The sequence below is a fragment of the Hoplias malabaricus genome, chromosome 5, assembly GCF_029633855.1.
Source record: "Hoplias malabaricus isolate fHopMal1 chromosome 5, fHopMal1.hap1, whole genome shotgun sequence".
NCBI lineage: Eukaryota > Metazoa > Chordata > Actinopteri > Characiformes > Erythrinidae > Hoplias > Hoplias malabaricus.
Genome location: NC_089804.1, coordinates 19,743,600 through 19,764,337, shown reverse-complemented (window position 1 = coordinate 19,764,337; position 20,738 = coordinate 19,743,600). Strand labels below are relative to the sequence as shown.

Here is a 20,738-nt window from a genome sequence, read left to right as displayed (position 1 = left end):
CACACACATCATTCAGGAGCGGTTTATTATCCACAGAAACATGAAACATGCTGTTATCATCATCAGCACGATCAAATCTGGACTCTGCATTTTACACATCCATGGCACTCAACACACACACACACAGCTTGTATCTGTGAATTGTGGGGACATTGCATGGACATTCATTTTGTGGGGAATTACCATTCAGTTTTTACAGACGTACCACGAACCCTAACCCTACCTTTAATCCTAACCTGAAATCTGCTGTGTAATAGTTACATTGTGGGGACCTGCTGGTGTTACCTACAAGGAAGACAAGTCCCCACAATGTGGAGTGTTTAAACAAGTTTTTGTCCACAAAAAATGATGTATTCCTGGCACACACACAAACACACACATTCATGAATTCATGATCTAGGGCACTTCAGCCGTGAATGCTGAGGGAGGAGAGTCTTACTGATCTGTGGTGAACCCGAGCAGGGAATCGAACCCTAACGACCTGTGGTTATCCAAAGCAAGGATGGAACCGTCCTCTGTGTACAAGGCAGTGACGTTACCACTGCACTTCTGGTGTCCCTCATTATCCAGCACCGCTTAAACACCTCGTGGACACCTTCTGATGACGTGGTCTGGGAGACGGGGGTCAAGAAGATAGTACTCTCTGATGCTGCAATTTGTGCTTACAGTCTCTGGGAGGTCTTAGTATCAGGGACTCTCACAAGTGCAGTCTACCCCCCAGAACTCCAATCAGACGTGAAATATTCACCTCGTCTTTCCCTCATCATTCACACAGAGAGGGAGAGAGGCTCGGTGAGACGAGACGAGAGCAAACCTCCAACAGAAACAACGTTTGTTTCACAGGTTCATCATTTCTCCTCTCCGTGTCCTCTCCAGTACGAAGCGATGGGGACCGAACGTCTTCACTGATTTGTGTTGCTTCAGAATGAGAGATGTCTATTGTACTGCAGTAAAACTGCGATTAACCTCTGCTCCTCTTCGTCCTCAGCGCTAGGATCCTTCCGCCCGAGGTCTTTCTTTCTCAGGCCTCACAGAAGCAGGGGTGACGTCTCTAGAGCTGAATAATTTATACGTCTACGGTTCGGGCGTCTGAACTTCTGTGACCACTGCTGCAGCTTCGCGATGAGGAGAGTGGCGTCTGATTGGTTTCACATGGCGCAGCAGGTCATCAGTATCCTCTTCCCACACATTACACATCTCACACCACCACGCAGTCTGATCTCCACCCTGGAGGTCACTCTGGCGCTCCACTGACTGTACAGGAGCACCCTCATACGATTCACCCCTCTGTTCCCCCTGTTCCTCAGCGCTCAGGACCCCCACAGAGCAGGTGTGATGTGGTGGTGGATCATTCTCAGCGCTGCAGTGACACTGACATGGTGGTGGTGTGTTAGTGTGTGTTGTGCTGGTGTAGAGTGGATCAGACACAGCAGTGCTGCTGGAGTTTTTAAACCCTGTGTCCACTCTCTGTCCACTCTGTGAGACACTCCTCCCTTGTTGGTCCACCTTGTAGATGTAGAGTCAGAGACAGTAGCTCATCTGTCACTGTACAGTGTGTGTCACTCGTCCTCTAGTCCTTCATCAGTGACACTGAGGGGTTTAAAAACTCAGACCTGTGTGTGATTTAATCAAACAGCTCACAGCAGCAGGTGTTCGGTCAGTTGCTTAGAGATCAGCCAGGGTCTCAGCTCCTGTGGAAGACCACCGTTACCTCACTGACCTCCACAGCGTCCAGACACCTCACACACTCATGTCAAACAGGCTCCTCCATCGTCCTCCACAGATCTGCAGCGCAGGGAAAGGTGAGACGGCTCACGGAATCACAAACAGCTTCATCTGCAATATCTGGATTCTGCAGGTTTCTGTTGAGAAACAGATGAGTTCATCCAGCGGAGTTTTGTATTCCAGGGTCCTGGGTTCCCCACACCCACCCATCTATCAGTGTATGAGACCTGCATCTGTCTGTAATGTGAACAGGAATCTGAAACAGCAGCGTACTCACACTGATACGTTTATACACCTGTCACCAACGACACACACATGTGGGATGACGTGTTTTCATTCATTCATTATCTGTAACACTTATCCAGTTCAGGGCGGCGGTGGGTCTGGAGCCTACCCGGAATCACTGGGCGCAAGACAGGAACACACCCTGGAGGGGGTGCCAGTCTTTCACAGGGCGACACACACTCACACATTCACTCACACCTACGGACACTTTTGAGTCTCCAATCCACCTACCAACATGTGTTTTTGGGAGGAAACCGGAGCACCCGGAGGAAACCCACACAGACACAGGGAGAACACACCACACTCCTCACAGACAGTCACCCGGAGGAAACCCACGCAGACACAGGGAGAACACACCACACTCCTCACAGACAGTCACCCGGAGGAAACCCACGCAGACACAGGGAGAACACACCACACTCCTCACAGACAGTCACCAGGAGCGGGAATCGAACCCACAACCTCCAGGACCCTGAACACCTGAACGGCCTTTTACATCAAGAAAGTGCTCTTCAGATGCTATATACATGGTTCTATACGGCACCTGCTCTTTAGAACCATGTATATAGCATCTGACGGGCACTTTCTTGATGCAACGAACACTTTAATCATGCAAAAGGTCCTTCAGGTTTCCAGGGTTCTGTATAGAATCATTCTCTTTTATTAAGAAAACCAGATTTGGGCTTGGAGATGTGAACATATACCTTTCTAACTTCATCATAAAGGGGCGGAGCTAAACTGTGACCCGAGTAGGTGGCTGTGGATGAAACCTGGACGTGGCTCAGGCTTCAGTATGAGATTCTTCCCGGGATTCATTCTTAAAATCAGAGAGGATCATACCTCAGCTCACTTCAGGAGATCTCTCCACACTCTGCATCCTCTGTCTCCATCTAGAGGCTGAAGAGCAGTCTGCGGCTGCACTTTAATCCAGCACCGAGCGCCAGCAGCCACTAGATGACGCTCTCACTTCAGTCTTTTCATAAATGGGGTTCCAGATGATTTCTGATGCAACACCCCGCACATCCTCCAGAGGGCTCCTCAGTCCTGCATGTGTCAGACTACAACAGTGTGTCCAAATGTATCCGGACACCGCTGCTGCCCCCCTGTGGACACATGATCAGCAGTGGACACAGCTTTACTAACCTGCACAGACAGGCCTGGGACACGGTGGGACACTCTGGAGAGACCAGGCTCAGGGCCAAGAGTCGGACAGAGGGGTGTAAAGACCCTCTGGGCCCTCTGTGTGGTCTGGAGGGACAGCACTAATCTGTGTAGTTTCTCTGAGAAGAGCTGGGCTGATTTCTGTGATACACAGATAATGTTTTTTGTGGATGAATGCTATCAGATCCTAACAGCAATGTTCCATCATCTGCTCTAAAGCCAGAACCTGGAGGAATGCTGTTGATTTCAGATGAAATGCTGTTGTTTTGAGAGGGTTCAAACAAGACACTGAGGATCCAGAACTCCCTCTCTGAGTGTCTGTCTCCCTCTGTCTCACCCTCTCCCCATCTCTCTGACTCATCCATTCTGTCTCACCCTCTCTCTCGCCCTCTCTGTCTCACCATATCTCTCTCTGCCTTTCTGTCTCACCCTCTCCCCGTCTCTTTCCCTTTCTCTCCCTCTCTGACTCATCCATTCTGTCTCACCCTCTCTGTCTCTCTCCCGTTCTGTCTCACCCTCTCTTTCCCTTTCTCTCCCTCTCTGACTCATCCAGTCTGTCTCACCCTCACTGTCTAACCTTCTCTGTCCCTCTCTGTATGTCTCACCCCCTCTGACTCATCCATTCTGTCTCACCATACCTGTCTCTCTCTCTCTCCCTCTGTCTCACCTTCCCCCTGTCTCTCTCCCTCTCTGACTCATCCAGTCTGTCTCACCATAGCTCTCCCTCTGTCTCACCCCCGTCTTCTCTACCACAATTCTCCATCTCTCTCTCCCTCTCTGTATGTCTCACCCCTCCCTGTGTCTCCCTCTCTGACTCATCCATTTTGTCTCACCATAGCTCTCCATCTGTCTCACCCCCCTTCTCTTTCACATTTCTCCATCTCTATGTCTTACACCCTCCCCGTCTCTCCCTCTCTGACTCATCCATTCTGTCTCACCATAGCTCTCCCTCCGTCTCACATTTCTCCCTCTCTGTATGTCTCACCCCCTCCCTGTCTCACCATCATTTGCCCTCTGTCTCACTTTCTTCCCTTGTCTCACCCCTTTCTCTCTCCGTCTCACCATCTGTCTCCGTCTCTCTCTCCCTCTCTGTATGTCTCACCTTCCGACTGTCTCACACTGTCACTCTCTCTCTGATCCGCTGGAGATGAGCACACACAGCTCTCAGCCGATTGATCACTGCGTCTCACACAGGATCCCCTGCAGGTCTCGCACAGCAAACTGACCACAGAGTGGACAGACGCCCTGGATACTTCAGAGCTGCAGCAAACTCCTCTGATATTTAAGTCCTGATAAAACACTAGAGCTGAATACATCAGAACTTCACAAACCCTTTTCCTTCAACTGGTTCAGTTCCCGCTCGATGCATTTCCACCGACATAAACAGGTTCCTGAACCAGAAGTCAGTCCTCGGCTGGAACCATATCTCACTCTGCTCTGACTGCACTGTACAAACCAGTCCCAGAAACAGGCTCCTGCTTTACTCTCTCCCCTGAGTAGAGGTGGATAAAGGCCTGCAGCTCTCTGCTTATTCCAGTAAAGGCTTACGTATCTCAACAAAATCCCATCTTCCTGAAACCGTGGTTCTAATGACCACAGGAACTCCTCTGACCACAGTCTTTCTGACCCTCTGAGTCGGCGGTGTCTCTGTGTAAGACGCTCAGGTGTTTCTCCACGTTCAAAACAGTGGAACTGAAACATTCGATAAACTCTGCTCTCAGTTCACCTTAGTCCTGTTGTTTTTGAAGCAAGTAGCAGATGTCACCCCCTCCTAAAGTCCAGCAGAAACAGGGGACCATCAACAAATGTCTCTGATTTCTAAAGAAATGTTGGATGAGAAAGTTAACACATACGTGACCTCATTAGCCAGTGCTGAATCTATTTACTATTAATCTATTATAATTCATCCATTGTCTGTAACCCTTATCCAGTTCAGGGCAGCGGTGGGTCCGGAGCCTACCTGGAATCACTGGGCGAAAGGAGGGAACACACCCGGGAGGGCACCCTTCACAGGGTGACACACACACACACATTCACTCACACCTACCAACACTTTTGAGTCGCCAATCCACCTACCAACGTGTGTTTTTGGAGCATGGGAGGAAACTGGAGCACCCGGAGGAAACCCACGCAGACACAGAGAGAACACACCACACTCCTCACAGACAGTCACCCGGAGGAAGCCCAAGCAGACACAGGGAGAACACACCACACTCCTCACAGACAGTCACCCGGAGGAAGCCCAAGCAGACACAGGGAGAACACACCACACTCCTCACAGACAGTCACCCGGAGGAAACCCACTCAGACACATGGAGAACACACCACACTCCTCGCAGACAGTCACCCGGAGGAAACCCACGCAGACACAGAGAGAACACACCACACTCCTCGCAGACAATCACCCGGAGGAAACCCACGCAGACAGAGAGAACACACCACACTCCTCACAGACAGTCACCCGGAGGAAATCCAAGCAGACACAGGGGGAACACACCACACTCCTCACAGACAGTCACCTGGAGGAAACCCACGCAGACACAGGGAGAACACACCACACTCCTCACAGACAGTCACCCGGAGGAAACCCACACAGACACAGGGAGAACACACCACACTCCTCACAGACATAGCGGGATTTGTCTTAAAACAGTTTCCCCCAAAATATTTCATACGGAAGGTTTTCTGCTGAACCTTCCATCACGGGATTCCTGCTGAGCTTCACGTCCCAGTGTTTCCCGACCGTTCTCTGGCTACAGCGGGCAGGTCGTGTCAGATCCGGGGGTCTATTGATCCAGGCTCTTGTTCTGCTATAAATACACGGAGGCCTTGCTATCGTTCTTGGGGGGAGTAAGGGAGGGAGGGATTCACTTGTTTTTACCTTCTCCTCTGCGTCCCTCTCCCCTTTCCCCTGCTGTGGCTATTTCTGCCGGCGATCCATACGGACCCCAGCTCTCCGCTTGGGCTTCGGTTTCCATGCGGCTGATCAATGGAGAGCTGAGATCAAGGCCGGCCCGAGGTTCAGTTGCACTGCAGCACTGGGGTGAGAGGGAAGGAGAAAGGGAGGGAGGAGGGAGAGAGGGATACACAGCCTTGCTTAAAGCCTGCAGAGATGATAGAAATGTTCACCAATGACCCATAAAAGACCTTGCTATTGTTTATACATGTAATGACACTATTACACATTATATATATATATATATATATATATATATATATATATATATATATATACATACACACACAGTTATGAATTATTTATAAACAACATTCTGTAATAAAGGGTCTCCGAGAAAGGGACAGAAAACCCTGGGCAGGTGGGTGGCTAAGAGGTTTTGATCTTCCCTCACATCACCTTTATTTCAGGCCTTGTTTCAGGAAGCCATCAGTGAGAAATTATTAAAGAATATTTAAGACAAATCAAGGCTCACACACCATGAGGGACCTGGGAGGAAGGAGCTTCAGGGCCTTGTCTGGAACATCATCCACGGCTCTCGGGCTCTCATTATCTTCCTGATATCAAAATGAGCAGCGAGGAGAGAGCAGTCCAGATGAAGGTGAGTACGAAGGGCATTAGTGAAGGAGTTTGGTTTCTCTGTTTCTCATTCACCTCCTTTTGGACACTGTTCTCCACAAACGCATCAGCCACAGCTTCTCTGTGAATAACTACGCCATGGAACCAACTGGTGCAATACACATCAGTGAAAGAAAGAGTGTCCTGGGGCCCAGGCTAATGATATAAGTTCTAATAGCATCTGGTTGATCCAGTTCAAGCCTATCGGGAATCATTGGGTGCAAGGTGGGAACACACACTGGAGGGGGCGCCAGTCCTTCGCAGGGCAACACACAATCACTTTTGAGTCTCCAATCCACCTACCAATGTGTGTCTTTGGACCGTGGGAGGAAACCGGAGCACCTGGAGGAAACCCACGCAGACACAGAGAGAACACACCACACTCCTCACAGACAGTCACCAGGAGGAAACCCACGCAGACACAGGGAGAACACACTACACTCCTCACAGACAGTCACCCGGAGGAAACCCTAGCAGACACAGGGAGAACACACCACACTCCTCACAGACAGACACCCGGAGGAAACCCACGCAGACACAGAGAGAACACACCACACTCCTCACAGACAGTCACCCGGAGGAAACCCACGCAGACACAGGGAGAACACACCACACTCCTCACAGACAGTCACCCGGAGGAAACCCACGCAGACACAGAGAGAACACACCACACTCCTCACAGACAGTCACCCGGAGGAAACCCACGCAGACACAGAGAGAACACACCACACTCCTCACAGACAGTCACCCGGAGGAAACCCACGCAGACACAGAGAACACACCACACTCCTCACAGACAGTCACCCAGAGGAAACCCACACAGACACAGGGAGAACACACCACACTCCTCACAGACAGTCACCCGGAGGAAACCCACACAGACACAGGGAGAACACACCACACTCCTCACAGACAGTCACCCGGAGGAAACCCACACAGACACAGGGAGAACAGAGACACCACCATGACAGAGACACCACCGTTATACAGTACAATACACACTTTAAAACATAATTGTGCACCTGATAAATAAAGTACAGTAGTCAGTTTGTTTGGATAAATAATTTAATGCTGTTACACCTTTGATGTATGTGCACTCTCACTCGCAAACGAGAAATAATAAAAAACGGACACAGCCCGCCCACCCTCCCCTTTTCCAAACCACACAATAAAAACACAAACAGTCCTTTAAATATTGCTTATACAACCTAAAGCTCCCTTGGCCGACTGACGCTGAAGCCTGAGAGTGGGTACCCTTTTACTGTTAAATTAAATTTCTCTCTCTCACACACACACACACACACACTCGCTATCTCACACACCTTAAGAGCGATATATGTGGGGTTTCCAAATCTGTATCATGCACCCCCCCCAAGTTTTAAAAGGTTACTACAGGTGAGGAATATTTCAACAGTCCGACGGAGAGCGAAGTCAGAAAGCTGGATGAACACATGAATCGGTTCAGAACTAATGTCTGATGAGTTTGGACATCTGTAAGACAGCGGACAGTCCTCAGTCTGTGTTGGAACAAAATTTTGGACAGAAGAAGAAAGAAAAGATAAAACACAAGTGCACTTCTGTCTCTCTCTCTCTCTCTAACACCTCTATCACTCTCTTTCTCACCCTCTCACACCCTCCTATCTCTCTTTCTCTCCTCTCTTTCTCACCCCCTCCTTTCTATCTCTTTCTCTCCTTTCTCTGTCTTTCTCCCCCTCACCCCATCCTCTTTCTATCTTTCTCTCCTCTCTCTCCCCTTCCTCCTTCTATCTTTTTCTCTCCTCTCTCTCTGTCTCTTTCTCACACCATCCTCTCTTTCTCTTCTCTCTCTTTTTCTTACCCCTTCCTCTCTTTCTCGCCCCATCCTCTCTTTCTCTCCTCTCTCTCACCCCCTCCTCTTTCTCTCCTCTCCCTCCTTCTCCCTCTCTCCTCCATAGACGACATGTGGACATTTACTGGTTGTAAAAAAGCTTGCCCCAGTGCAGTGGAGGATGTTGTAGAGGGGGCTGTGGAAAGGCGGTGGAGTGAAGGAGTGAATGTGCTGGACCTGAGCCAGCATTAGCTGCATTGTTCAGATTTCTCAGAGTGACGTGGTGAATGTTCATGAACGATCACAGCTGCCAGTTGAGTAGAGCCAGAGAAAGTGTGAGCCCCGATGTCAAACCTGGACCTCAATGGGAAAGGGACCACCTTAAGACCACCTTAAAATGCAGAGGTGTTCTCACTATGTTCTCTGTGGCCAGTGTCTTGCCGCATCTGCAGACCTCGCCGTGAGAACACACACCCAACACTAACACAGACGGTACACACTTAAAACGACAGTTCTACAGGGGTTCTTTATTTGAATTAATGGTTCTATATAGAACCCTGAACAGTTGAAGAACCTTTTGCACGATTAAAGGTTTTTTCAGATTGTTGGAGACGTCGTAACAAGAGAGGAATCGTAGAACCCTTCTCTTAAAGGTGCCATTTAGAAGCACGTTCTCCATCAATCTGAAGAACCCCATTACGATGCAAAGAACCCTTCAATCACGTGGAAGGTCCTTCAAGTTTTTAGGACAGTTTTTTTAGATCCCTTGTAGAACCATCATTTTTAAGTGTGAAGAAAAAAAAGCGTAAAAGTCAGTTCTTTGAGGGTTCCTTAGTCAAGGAAATGGTTATATAAAGCACCCTGAGTTCCACATAGAGCCGACTGCACGGGGAAACGGATCTTCAGCGCAATGGAGAATGTGTTGTCTGTTTCTTTGTAGCACAGATGTTCTTCTAGTGTCGTGATTTCCTCATGTACATGCAAACGTTTTAGGCTCCTAAAGATTATCATCATTATTATATTATTATTATTATTATTATTATTATTGTTATTATTTAAACTACTGTTTCTCAATAACTGTGATTGTATAAATATGTATTTTTACAGTAAATACACAAACACAGTTAAAGTAAAAAGATTTTTGGAAGAATACAGTGTGTTTCCTGACGTCCGCTGACACTAGGCACTGGACTGTCACCAGGAGAGACGTGGAAAGGGTTAAAGCAACATTTTCTCAGGTGACTAAAAGTGTGCAGTGTGCTGTAAACTGCTCTACAGTGAGCTGAAGGTGCTAGGACAAAAGCCTTCACTAAAGAACCCTTAAAAAACATCTTTTTCCAAGGTGTAGAGTCCAGCAGTGGTCTGTTTCCATCAATGGCCTAATGGTAACGATAAATCCACAACATCCACCCACTGTCCTTATCAGGGTCAGAAAGGCCCAGTGACTGCGGAGACCCTGGACACTAGGCTTCTGTGTGAAGCTGTAAAGAAGAGTGAAACGATGCTGACACCGTGGCTTAGACACTCCTGACTCGCAGGGTCAGGGTCAGCTCACAACACCAGAACAGACGGAACAGCCATAAAAAGCACCCGCCCTGCCCAGGGGAGGAGGGAAACAGTGTCTGGACAAGAGCCGACTTCCTGAGGGAAGAACAGGCACCAGTGGGGCGCATCAACACACAGGCCCTGTCCCAATACCTCCCTCAGCTCTAGGGCCCTCTGTGAAGTGTGCACGTTTTGGTGTTTTCTACTCTATGGGATCAGCTCGACTCGGCTCAGCTCGCTTTTAGCCGGTAGTTGTCCACAAGCACAGTTCCCCCGTGAAATGGAGCCTGTGACGTTACAAAGCCCCGTCTCTAACGTGAATCATGGCTTTGAAAAACATAACAATGGCGGCGGTAAAGTTAGGTGCTATTTACTCGTTGTGTATTCACATGTTGTTGTTGTTGTTTTTTGGACTGTACACAGCTCCACGCCCCCAGTTCTCACAGATCAGTTTTCCTTGTCGCACGTTGGGCTTCCGCAGGAGATTTTCCTCAGCCACCGACCCAAGGAGCATCCGGCCCTCTTCAGAAACCCCTCGGGGGAATGTTACGAGCTGCTGTTGAGAGTCGGATAAAAACTAATGTGAGAATTGCTGTAACTTCAGAGATTTCAGAGATGGTTTGTGCTGGAGCTCTGTATTTTGTGGTGATTGACAGGTCTCTGGCCAATCAGAGCTCTGCAGGGTTTACACATCATGATTCAGTACTTACTCTGACCGGTTGGAACCATAAGCGAGCAGGAACTTAAAAAGAACCCGGTTCCAAGACCAGGACCAGATTTGGCCGGTGGAAAAACAAAAGTCGAGTCGTATAGGTTCCTTGCAGTGGAAAAGCAGCATTTCTGTGATTGTTTAAGGGCAAACACAGTTAAATATGATGGGTTCTTTAGTAAAATAAATGCTTCTATATAGAACCATGAACATTTAAAAGGCCCTTCGCATGATTAAAGTGTTCTCTACATCGTGAAAGCCTTCTTAATAATGTTAAAAATGTACTAAAAATGGTTAATTTTGAAGTGTGGACAATAAGGGCGTCAGAAGCTTAAACAGAAAAGGAACACAGTCAGATCAAGTGCCCTAGAAATGTAGGCGCCTCTTCAGTTTTTAAATATTTAGATAGAGCTGATAATGGTCGTTTCCTCAGTTTTGAAGCTGATTTCTCATTGGTTCATATTTGAATCATCACAGGATCTCAGCGGATTGAGGGTAATGGCTCATAATAAATGCTCATAGGGGGCGCTCATGAGCAGCGTACAGTGTGAGGAAATGGGACAGGGCTGAAGTCATGCACTGGGAGACTCTAAAGCTGAGGACACCGGGGAGACTGGGAGGTTGTTGAGGGGGGTAACGGCACCTGCAATGGACTTGTAAAGGTGTCTCCACTGTGTTTCTTTTATAAAAATGTAAACCAAATTTGTTCCTCTGGCGTTGGTGCAGACCTGATCTGAAGAACGTGTGAGCGGGATCAGTCTCAGATCTCCCTGTGCTTAGAACCACAAACGAAAACCCATGAACCTGAAGCACAGCCGGAGCAGAGGCCGCAGCTGATGTCCGTCAGGAAACGGATGAAAACAGTGATTGTGAAATCAATTTTTTGTGAGTTTTTTTAGCCGAAACACGAGTCCTATCCTCCGTGGGCGGAGCTCCTAGATATTGCAGTGTCCGATATGGCTGTCAGGGAATATAAAATTGTTATAACAAGTCCAGCGGAAAGTGACGGACAGCAAAAAGCTTTGGGCACCTGCGTTCCTGATTTGTATCTATGGTCTATGGGTGCAAGTGCAGCGCGGTACCCGGCGGTGACCGGTGTCCAGGGAGATAGAGAGGACAACAAGATGGAAAAGGTCCTGGAACGTGGCGTCTGTCTCCAGTGGGCCCTGCTTCTTCTTCATGACGAGGACCAGGTCCGGACGGTCCAGAAGCAAGAGGAGGACACGCGGCTGCACAAGAGGCGACTTAGTTACATGCAGATCTAACAACACATGGCAACATCAGGTGCTTTGATGGTTTTTGATGCGTTCGCTGGTTCAGAGGGGGGTGGTGTTGAGGAGAGAAGTGTGAGTACAGTTCTGTGCAAAATCAGAGACCACAATAAACCTACTCCTTTTACACTTAAAATGGACAGAGACCCTCCAACATCCAAATACAACATCTGGCTTTTTTCTGAAGTCTTAAATAATCCAGTTTTTTTTTTTTAAATTAATAAATAAATAAATCCCTTATTCACTGATGCTGAGGTCTGTACGATTTGTTCATTTTCCACGTTTCTATCCTCTTCCTTTTCTCCACAACAGCATCCTTTCAGACCCATAGCATTGAGCCAACTATTCCCTGTGGAAGGATGCACACACAGCTGTGGACTGTTCAAATCAAAAGGCTTTTTCTCGTCTATTTCACAGACAAAGTTCTGAGTGGAGTTTATCTGAATGAATGAGTTGGTGGTGGTAGTTAAAGAGTCCTGTTTTGTCCAGATCTAATTTTTGTTTGTTGAACCGTGGTTGGAAAGTGCTCTGACATCTGTGTTATATTGGTATTTCCACACAAACAGCTGCTAAAGGAGGCTGTTTTAAAGGAAAGTGAAGTGGTCTCTGATTGCGCACGGCTCTGTGAGTGAAGGGAGAGGAGTGCACACTCTGAAAGTCTTTGGAGATGTGGGTTGACGTGTTGGTTTTCAGTTCACAAAGGCTGTGTGTGTTTATGAATATGTGTGTGTGTGTGTGTGTGAGTGTATTTGCGCATCTGATGAAGGGCACGCTAAGAGCCAGCAGGCTTGCTGTAATCTTCCACTCCAGTGATAGTGGCCTTGCAGAAGAAGCAGTCCTTGTTATTCATCAGATGTTGATTGATGCAGGCTCTGAAAGGAGAGATGGGACGGGTGAGAGAGATAAAGGGAGAGCGGGAAGGGAGAGAGAGGGGCAGGGAGAGAATAAACAGCTTGTCAGTGATATCAGGTCGTTGTGAGTTTGCTGAGTCATGCAGGGGCTGGTTTTTATGAGCCGCACTTTGCAGCTGCTCTCGCACAAATATAATAAAGTGTCAGGTGAACTGATGTAGAACTAAAACCCCACACCGGGCTGCATCTGTCCTGCGACGTTGGAAATTTAGAGCGCTTCATGCCTCCCCCGTACTGACGAACTTCATGGAGATGTGCATCTCATTTTCCAGCAGAACTTGGCAACTGTCCACACGGCCAAAAGCACCAATAACTAGTTTAATAAACACAGTATCACTGCGCTTGATTGGCCAGCAACCTCGCCTCACTCAAACCCCATAGAGAATCTGTGGAGTGTTGTCAAGAGGAAGATGAGAGACACCAGACCCAATGCAGACGAGCTGAAGGCCTCTATCAAAGCAACCTGGGCCTCCATAACACCTCCGCAGTGCCACAGACGGACCGCCTCCGCTCCACGCCGCACTGATGCAGTAATTTATGCGAAAGGAGCCCCAACCAAGTACTGAGTGTATATATTTATATTGGTCTCATATAATATTCTAATTTTCTGAGTTAACGACATTTGGGTTTTCGTTGGCTGTGAGTCGTCATCATCCACAATAAAAGAAATAAACATTTGAAATACATCACTCTGTTTGTAATGATTCTACAGCACTGTGCAAAAGTGTGAGGCACCAGAGAGAGTGACATTTAAAAAGCTATTTATCTGAGCAGTAAGTGCTAAAAACAAACAAATAAACAAACAAACAACATTAGAATAAACCGAATCACATTCCTCCAGTGTGATCCTCTGTGTGTGAATGTGTTTAACTTTGTCCAAGTCTCTCCTCGTGGAGTGTGTTATTTGAGGTGATCATCCAGTGCCTAGTTTTAGTGGTGAATTAATAATGATTTTAAATTCAAACAAATTCATACAAATCAAGGAGAATCTGAACAAAACACTGTTCTTCAAACTCACTCTCACCCACTGCTTTATAGAAAAACATTATCTTATTTCTGATGTCTTTTATATTATTATTTATTTGTGTTTACTGTGATTATATAGAACTTTATACCAGCCCCAGACTCACTGAGGAGGCACTAGTTTAAATATAGATCACTATCTTAGGGGCCGAAGACTTCTGCATAGTGCTGTGTGTAATATATGATTTTCACTTTTTGAATTGAATTACTGGAATAAATTGTACTCAGTTTTCTCCCCAATTTAGTCAAAGCCAGTTCCACCCCACCCAGCTGCCCCAGTGCCACGATGCTCCTGAACCTGGTGAACCTCGACGTCTAGAACACAATGCTTGGGGAAGCTCAACAAAGTGCAGGTCGGCAGGGGACACGGGGCGGTAACTCACTTGCAGGACTTGTGGGAGCAGGGCTTGAAGATGGCCGATATGGAGTGTGCATAGCAGATGGGACACAGGTCGTCTTCGCTGGTCGGCTGCGGGGGACGAAAGAATAAACAGGAATGAGTGGACGCCGTGGACAAAGCACAACAACGCACAGGACACAGGACAAACAAGGACACGGTGTCCACTCAACACTGCCCCTAGTGTCTCATGTCTAAAATGCATGTGTGTGAGTGAATGAGTGAATGAGTGAGTGCATGTGATGTATGAGTGAGTTTGTTAGGGAAAGTAATTAAAGTAGTAATTGTGTGTGAATGAGTGACTGAGAGAGCGAGTGAGTATGTAAATGAGTGTGAGAGTGTGATTAAGTGTCTAATCTCCAAATACAAGGACACGGTGTCCACTCAACACTGCCCCTAGTGTCTCATGTCTAAAATGCATGAGTATGTGAGCGAGTGAGTTAAAAGCAAGTGCAGGGCTAAATTTAACACTCTTAAACACATTGTATATTTTTATGCATTTTACATTTCAAAACAACAATTTTATTAGAAAAAACACAAGTTCACCATTTCACATCGGTTCACTCTGAATGACTCTTGTGACACTGGCTTTACGTGATTATGATATTTTTAACCGTTGCGTAATTGTGAATCGTTTTTATTCGTCTGCTCGGCGTGAAAGTTAAACATCGACCTGACACACAGTACACAGCTCAAGTCCAGTGTTGTAATTGGCCGAGCCTGAAGCCAAAACACCACAAGGTATATCCCGCTCCAGTTAGCGTTATGTAAATGTGATCATGCTAATTAGCCTCCTCTGGATGTAAGTCCCTGTTAAGCACATTAGCATTTTAGGGTGAAGTGTTGCTTCGAGCTCAGAACGTCCTCAAATACACTGCTCCGCCATCATCAGGACCGCACACGGAGTGGACGCCCTTCAGTCGGTCCCTCCTCTGACGTCTAAAGGGTCACTCCAGCTTTCCCCAGGGATCCTGACCCTCCACCATTACAGAAATGGCCTGAAGTGGTCACAGCCCTTTCTTTTTAATCAAGGCCCACTAAGCTAGAGATGCCATTAACTCCATAACCCCTCCATATCCAACATTATCATTACCTTTACATTAACCACCGCGCCGGACAGAACGGGGTCGTCTTTCCACTTGGCTTCCCATTAAAAGATGAGACTAATGTCTTAAAATGTCTGCACATCACTGCTGTTCAAAGAAAACCTTTTACTGTCTTCATCTTTCAACATCAGGTCGTTTACACATTTATTTCAATGCGAAAAATCTCAGCAAGAATCAACCTGTAGAAACTGTCCAAGGTGATTCTACAACACCTCTTCTGTAGCCTCTAATCCAGAGACATGATTTCAGCTGAGGACCCTAGGGACATGTCCTCACCACTTTCTACGGCTGATTCTGTCCCTCTTTCTGAAACTGTCCTCTGAGGGTATGCTATATGACAATAGAGTGTTGGGAAATGGGTTTTAGGTCCTTTAAAGGCTAAGCAGCAGCTCTATCAAAGTGTCGAACAAATAAATACAGTGGAATTTGAGTTCCTAACTTGCGTTTATTGATAGTCAGAAAACATGTTATTTCTTACTAATTGAAGGAATAAGGTTTAAAAGACCGTTGGTCGTCGTCCCCCCAACGGTGTTCGGAAACTCTAATAGGCGTCTTGCCTGTGACGTAGATGGTGGACAACAACTCTAGAAGCTGCACTTAATTTAATGCAAAATGACGAAAAGGTGTGTTGTTTTTGGCTGCAATCATTCAATGTACAGTGGGACATCTGTGCACAAATGGCCCAAAGATCCCAAAATATCCAGAAAATGGACTAAATTTGTCAACTTTAAACGGGCACTTTGGAAAGGACCATCCGCTCACTCCGTTATCTGTAGCTCATTTCACTGGCGGTTTTCCAACAATATGGGCATGTAAGGACACCAACGAAAGGTGTTCAAGAGCCTCTGTAACATGGAGGTAAACAGGGTAAGGACACTTACTTCGCCTGTTTTAGTTGGTGTTAGTTAACGTTAGCTTGACTTGCTAAACTCGGGGGCTCAGATTATACTCGGCTACGTAGCTGCATTACGGAGGTTTATAGTGTCGGGTGAATTCGAGTTCGACTTCGATCACATTTACAAGAATAACGGTACCTCTAAATCTGAGTTTAGCTTATTGCTAGGCTATTGTCATGAATAATGTTGGTTATTTAGCTAGATACTGTCATAACAGTCAGTCATAACGGTGTTTTACCGCGGCGTTGTTCAGCTGTTGTCCAACAGTGACGTCATGGTCGCGTTCAAGAATTTCCGTAGCGAGCTCGGGTTTTTCTGTCAATTTACTAAAATTGTCAGTTTTAAAGCAAATTAAGCTGCTATTTTCATTTTAATTCATACTTATATATGTCAGTACCTAAAATAATGTGGAATATTCATGGAGGTCCATTACGTGGTGTTTAGGCTTTAAAAACGTGGGGGAGCTTGAGCGCCCCCTATAGACCCAGTTTGTTGGGACCAATAACACTAACTGTGCTAAACACAAGGCTCTTTCCCCTCTATCTTATAATCATATGCTCTTTAAATTCACTGCGGTCAGTGTGAGTGTTTTTTTTTTTTTTTTGGTCTTTTAAATAACGACCTTCATTACACTGACACCGTCTACTCTTTCACATTTTATAATTTTTGTTTTAAGGTTTGTGTAGAGCACTTTGAGCTGCATTTATGTATGAATAGTTCTACACAAGTAAAGACTGTTATTATTATGTTTATTTAGTTTTTGTTGTAATTATTTACTTATTGCTGGTAGTGTTTCACCTCCTACTTCACCTTTAATCCTGTAACACGTTGGTAACATTGCTCTTGTATTTTCTCATTCCTGTAATGATGGATTTCCCTCTGGGATCAATAACGAGAAATTTTTTCTTTCTTTTTCTTTCTTTCTATCTATCATATGTCATACATAACACTTTACTCTACCTGTGTATAAAACAAGAGCGCATTAAACATCTGATTATACAAACGTTGTTGCAGTATGCCACATATATTAAGGTTTTAAGGAAGCCCTGTGGAGATTTATAAATGCACAGTAGATTCATGTCGCCAAATATTTACTTTAGCTGTAGACCTCTCCATTTCTGTTTCCATATTCCAGGTAGTTCTTTCTTTCTTTGTTTTTAGTCCCTCACATTACGTAGCGGTGCTGCTTTATGGAAGTGGAGGAGAAATAAATTGCACTGCAGCGACGTGAGGCCATCAATAGTCATTCTGTAAAGAGGAAAGAAAGTGATTTACGACTCACGCATGCTCACGCACGCAGGTCGGACGCGTGGCATATTCAATGTATATTGAAATGAAATTTAAAAAAACAAGCACATGCTGCGTGCAATTTACATCCCCCCCGAGGGGAGAACTCGTCTGGTGATAATTCAGCTCCCACAGAAAGAATAGCGCCACTCAGAAATGTGACTGGACCAATGGTGCTCATCTAAAGATGCTCAGGGCCTTAAGCACACACACATTTGTACGCTTGCATGTAGCATCAGGAGGATTTACAGCTTCCGCCTGCTCCTCCATCAGTCGACTGTGCAGCACTCAGAGCTGGAGGATTTGGGACAAAAAGTAAAATTCTGGGTGATGTAGAGCAAAATACGTTACTGTCACCTCCAGCATGTAAATGTGCTCTCGTTTTCTGGCACAGATTTGATCTAAGCTCATATTTGGAGTGGAATTAGGTGCTCACTCTCTTTCAGCACTTGCTGTAGGTTTGACAGAGTTCTTTTCCTTCCGTAGAATTCCAAACCAAGACGCGGCACCTGATATCCAGCTAATATTAGGTGAGACCTACAGTCCATCTGAGCAGAGAAAGGGTTAACGAGACTTGTATATCCATTAAAGAGGGTCAGGTGGTCATGAAGACAATGAATCTTCACAGGAAAACCATTGAGCAATAGACCAAGACACTGCCAAAGGGCCACACGTGGGCCCAAAGCCATCAGGATCAATGCCAAGTGTGGCCTAGAGAGGTCTAAACCCTCAGGGATTTGGAACATGCCGCTGGGAAGCTGTTCTTTGGCATGATTGAGCGAGGTCTGGTACCTCAGGGATGAGCCGGAGTGGTGCTGGAGAAATAGTCATTCAACATCAGAACATTATCTCGCTTATGTCTCATTGATAAATACCATCTAATGAGGGATGGGCTCTATCCACATTTTTCATACCGTCTCAAAACATTAAGACAGTATATGGTTTTGCGGGGTGTTGGGGAGGTGCCTCATAACTCAGCAGAAGATCGACTGAAGGGTCTTCAGGGCTTTGTCTGTTTTCAGAGCCCTTCTTCCAGTGCATACAGTGGTGGACAGTATTACTGTTATCCTGCCCAACCTTACATCAAACCCTCACAGATGTTCCTCAATCTACTGTAAAGCCCTCAAAGAAAAGTAAAAGCTGTTACTAGAGCAGAGGCAACACGAGGTGGAGCATGATCAGTAGACCTGAACTTCTCATCATAAGCTGGAATGACCTCTAAACTGGATTTCACCAGGTTCCAAAAACACCAAGAGAAAGAGATAGAGAGAGAGAAGGATCTTCCATCCATCCATCAGCCCCCGAGAGAGCCCCTGCCTCCACATCCTTTCATCTCAGGCACATCTCCACTGGAGGAACTGGAGCTAGAGGTGGCAAACGCTGAGGATGGAGGAGTGGGAACAAAAAGCCGAATGGACAGAAGGGATTGGTCGCTGAAACCTGCCTCAGGTCCTCAGTACATCTGCTGCACGGACATCTGACAGTCCAGTCAAGTCCCGGGGTTTAATATAATCTCCAATCTGATTCCCGGCAAAGATGCCACAGCCAATCAACTTCAAGCCTTGGCAATTTCTCCAGGGCTGGCTTCTTGTTTCTGAAGTTTAGCGCAGAGTTAAAGGCTGCTGCACAGACACTGCCTCGCCTACTTTTTAACTGACTGCAGCTAGAACACACATGGGACTTTCAATGTTATGTTTGGTTTATGTTCATAATACAGCATCTTAAAATGAATTTCTGATGATCAGAACAGACATTCCCCTAACATTTTCTTTACTTTGTCACGTTGAAAGGCTTGGATTTGATGCAAGGGCCAGTCAAGTCCTGGGATTTAATATAATCTCTGATCTAATCCTGGACAAAGACGACACGGCCAATCAGCTTCAAGTCCTGGCTGCTTCTCCAAGACATGGCTGTATTTCAGACGTTTAGAACGGACACTGCACAGATACAGTACAATTCTATTAATGCATAGGGTCTCCTGGAACATTTTAATCTTAAATGTGAGAGAAGGCTTTGGCAGAAATGCTGTAAAGGAAACAAAAACGGATTATACCTGAGCTCTAGGGAGAGATTAATCAGAAGAGGTCTCTTCCAAACTGATTAAAAACTAAGAGCAGAGGGGAGAGGTCTCGTCAGGAGTTCCAGCTTTAGTCCGGAGAGAACTGCTCCAGAGTGAACTCACTTCTTCATCTTGAGTTACACTATAAGCCAAAGACAGCAGGGCTATCAGCTCCTTAATAACTCTTCAGAGAGGGGGTCCGATATGTCCAGGCTTCTTTGTTTTTATGGCTGTACTCCACATGTCCTTCTCGTCTCAAAGTCACACACTCTCCACAGGGAACGATTGGGTTTCTGTTTGGTGTCTGGGCCAGGACGGAGGAAATACAAGCTTCTTATAAACCTCCTTCACTCCTGCAAAGTTCTTCTCTCTTTTTTAATCACTCCGTACCTGCACCTTCCCTGACGCAGATCTGGTGTCGAGGTAAAGGACTGGATCGTTTAACAAATGACCTTGACCTTGACCAAGAAACAACGGAGCTGTAGTTTGTGTGAAACCAGCCAAGTTTTTGTTAGGACGAGTTAGCCTTCAAAATAACATCAATAAACTTTGGAGTGGATGTTTATCAACACCTTCAAAGTTCAGTCTTGGAAGTTGGTTGCATTTACTTTGCAGTTATAATTGTCCTTACAGCAACACTAGGTAGTATTTTAACCTTAAACCTACAGCTTCTAAACCATGGTGATGCTCCACAGAGCTGTAATAGGGAGAACAGATCCTCTGTCTTTGCTACTCCGACTCAGCACTGCAGAAACCGCACTGAATGTAAGTTGTGGGTTCGAGTCCCGCTCTGGGTGACTGTCTGTGAGGAGTGTGGTGTGTTCTCCCTGTGTCTGCGTGGGTTTCCTCCAGGTGACTGTCTGTGAGGAGTGTGGTGTGTTCTCCCTGTGTCTGCGTGAGTTTCCTCCGGGTGACTGTCTGTGAGGAGTGTGGTGTGTTCTCCCTGTGTCTGCGTGGGTTTCCTCCAGGTGACTGTCTGTGA

At 46.4% G+C, this 20,738-nt stretch overlaps 1 protein-coding gene across 3 annotated transcripts in view; it reads right to left on the bottom strand.

Annotated features, from left to right (window-relative positions):
• Positions 1 to 8,425: 8,425 nt before the first annotated feature.
• LOC136696490 (E3 ubiquitin-protein ligase RNF123) overlaps positions 8,426 to 20,738 on the bottom strand; it is a 147,321-nt gene continuing 135,008 nt past the window's right edge. The window contains exons 38-40 of one of the 3 annotated variants that reach the window (XR_010802621.1): positions 14,395 to 14,480; positions 10,808 to 12,949; positions 8,426 to 10,653 (exon numbers count right to left, since the gene is read on the bottom strand). Coding sequence is in view for 2 of the 3 variants with exons in the window: in XM_066670928.1 (XP_066527025.1) it covers positions 12,850 to 12,949; positions 14,395 to 14,480 (186 nt within the window). In the remaining variant the exon portion in view is untranslated. Of the gene's footprint in view, positions 12,950 to 14,394; positions 14,481 to 17,520; positions 17,659 to 20,738 lie in introns of those variants that run through there. The other 2 variants (XM_066670928.1, XM_066670929.1) reach the window with 2 other exon arrangements.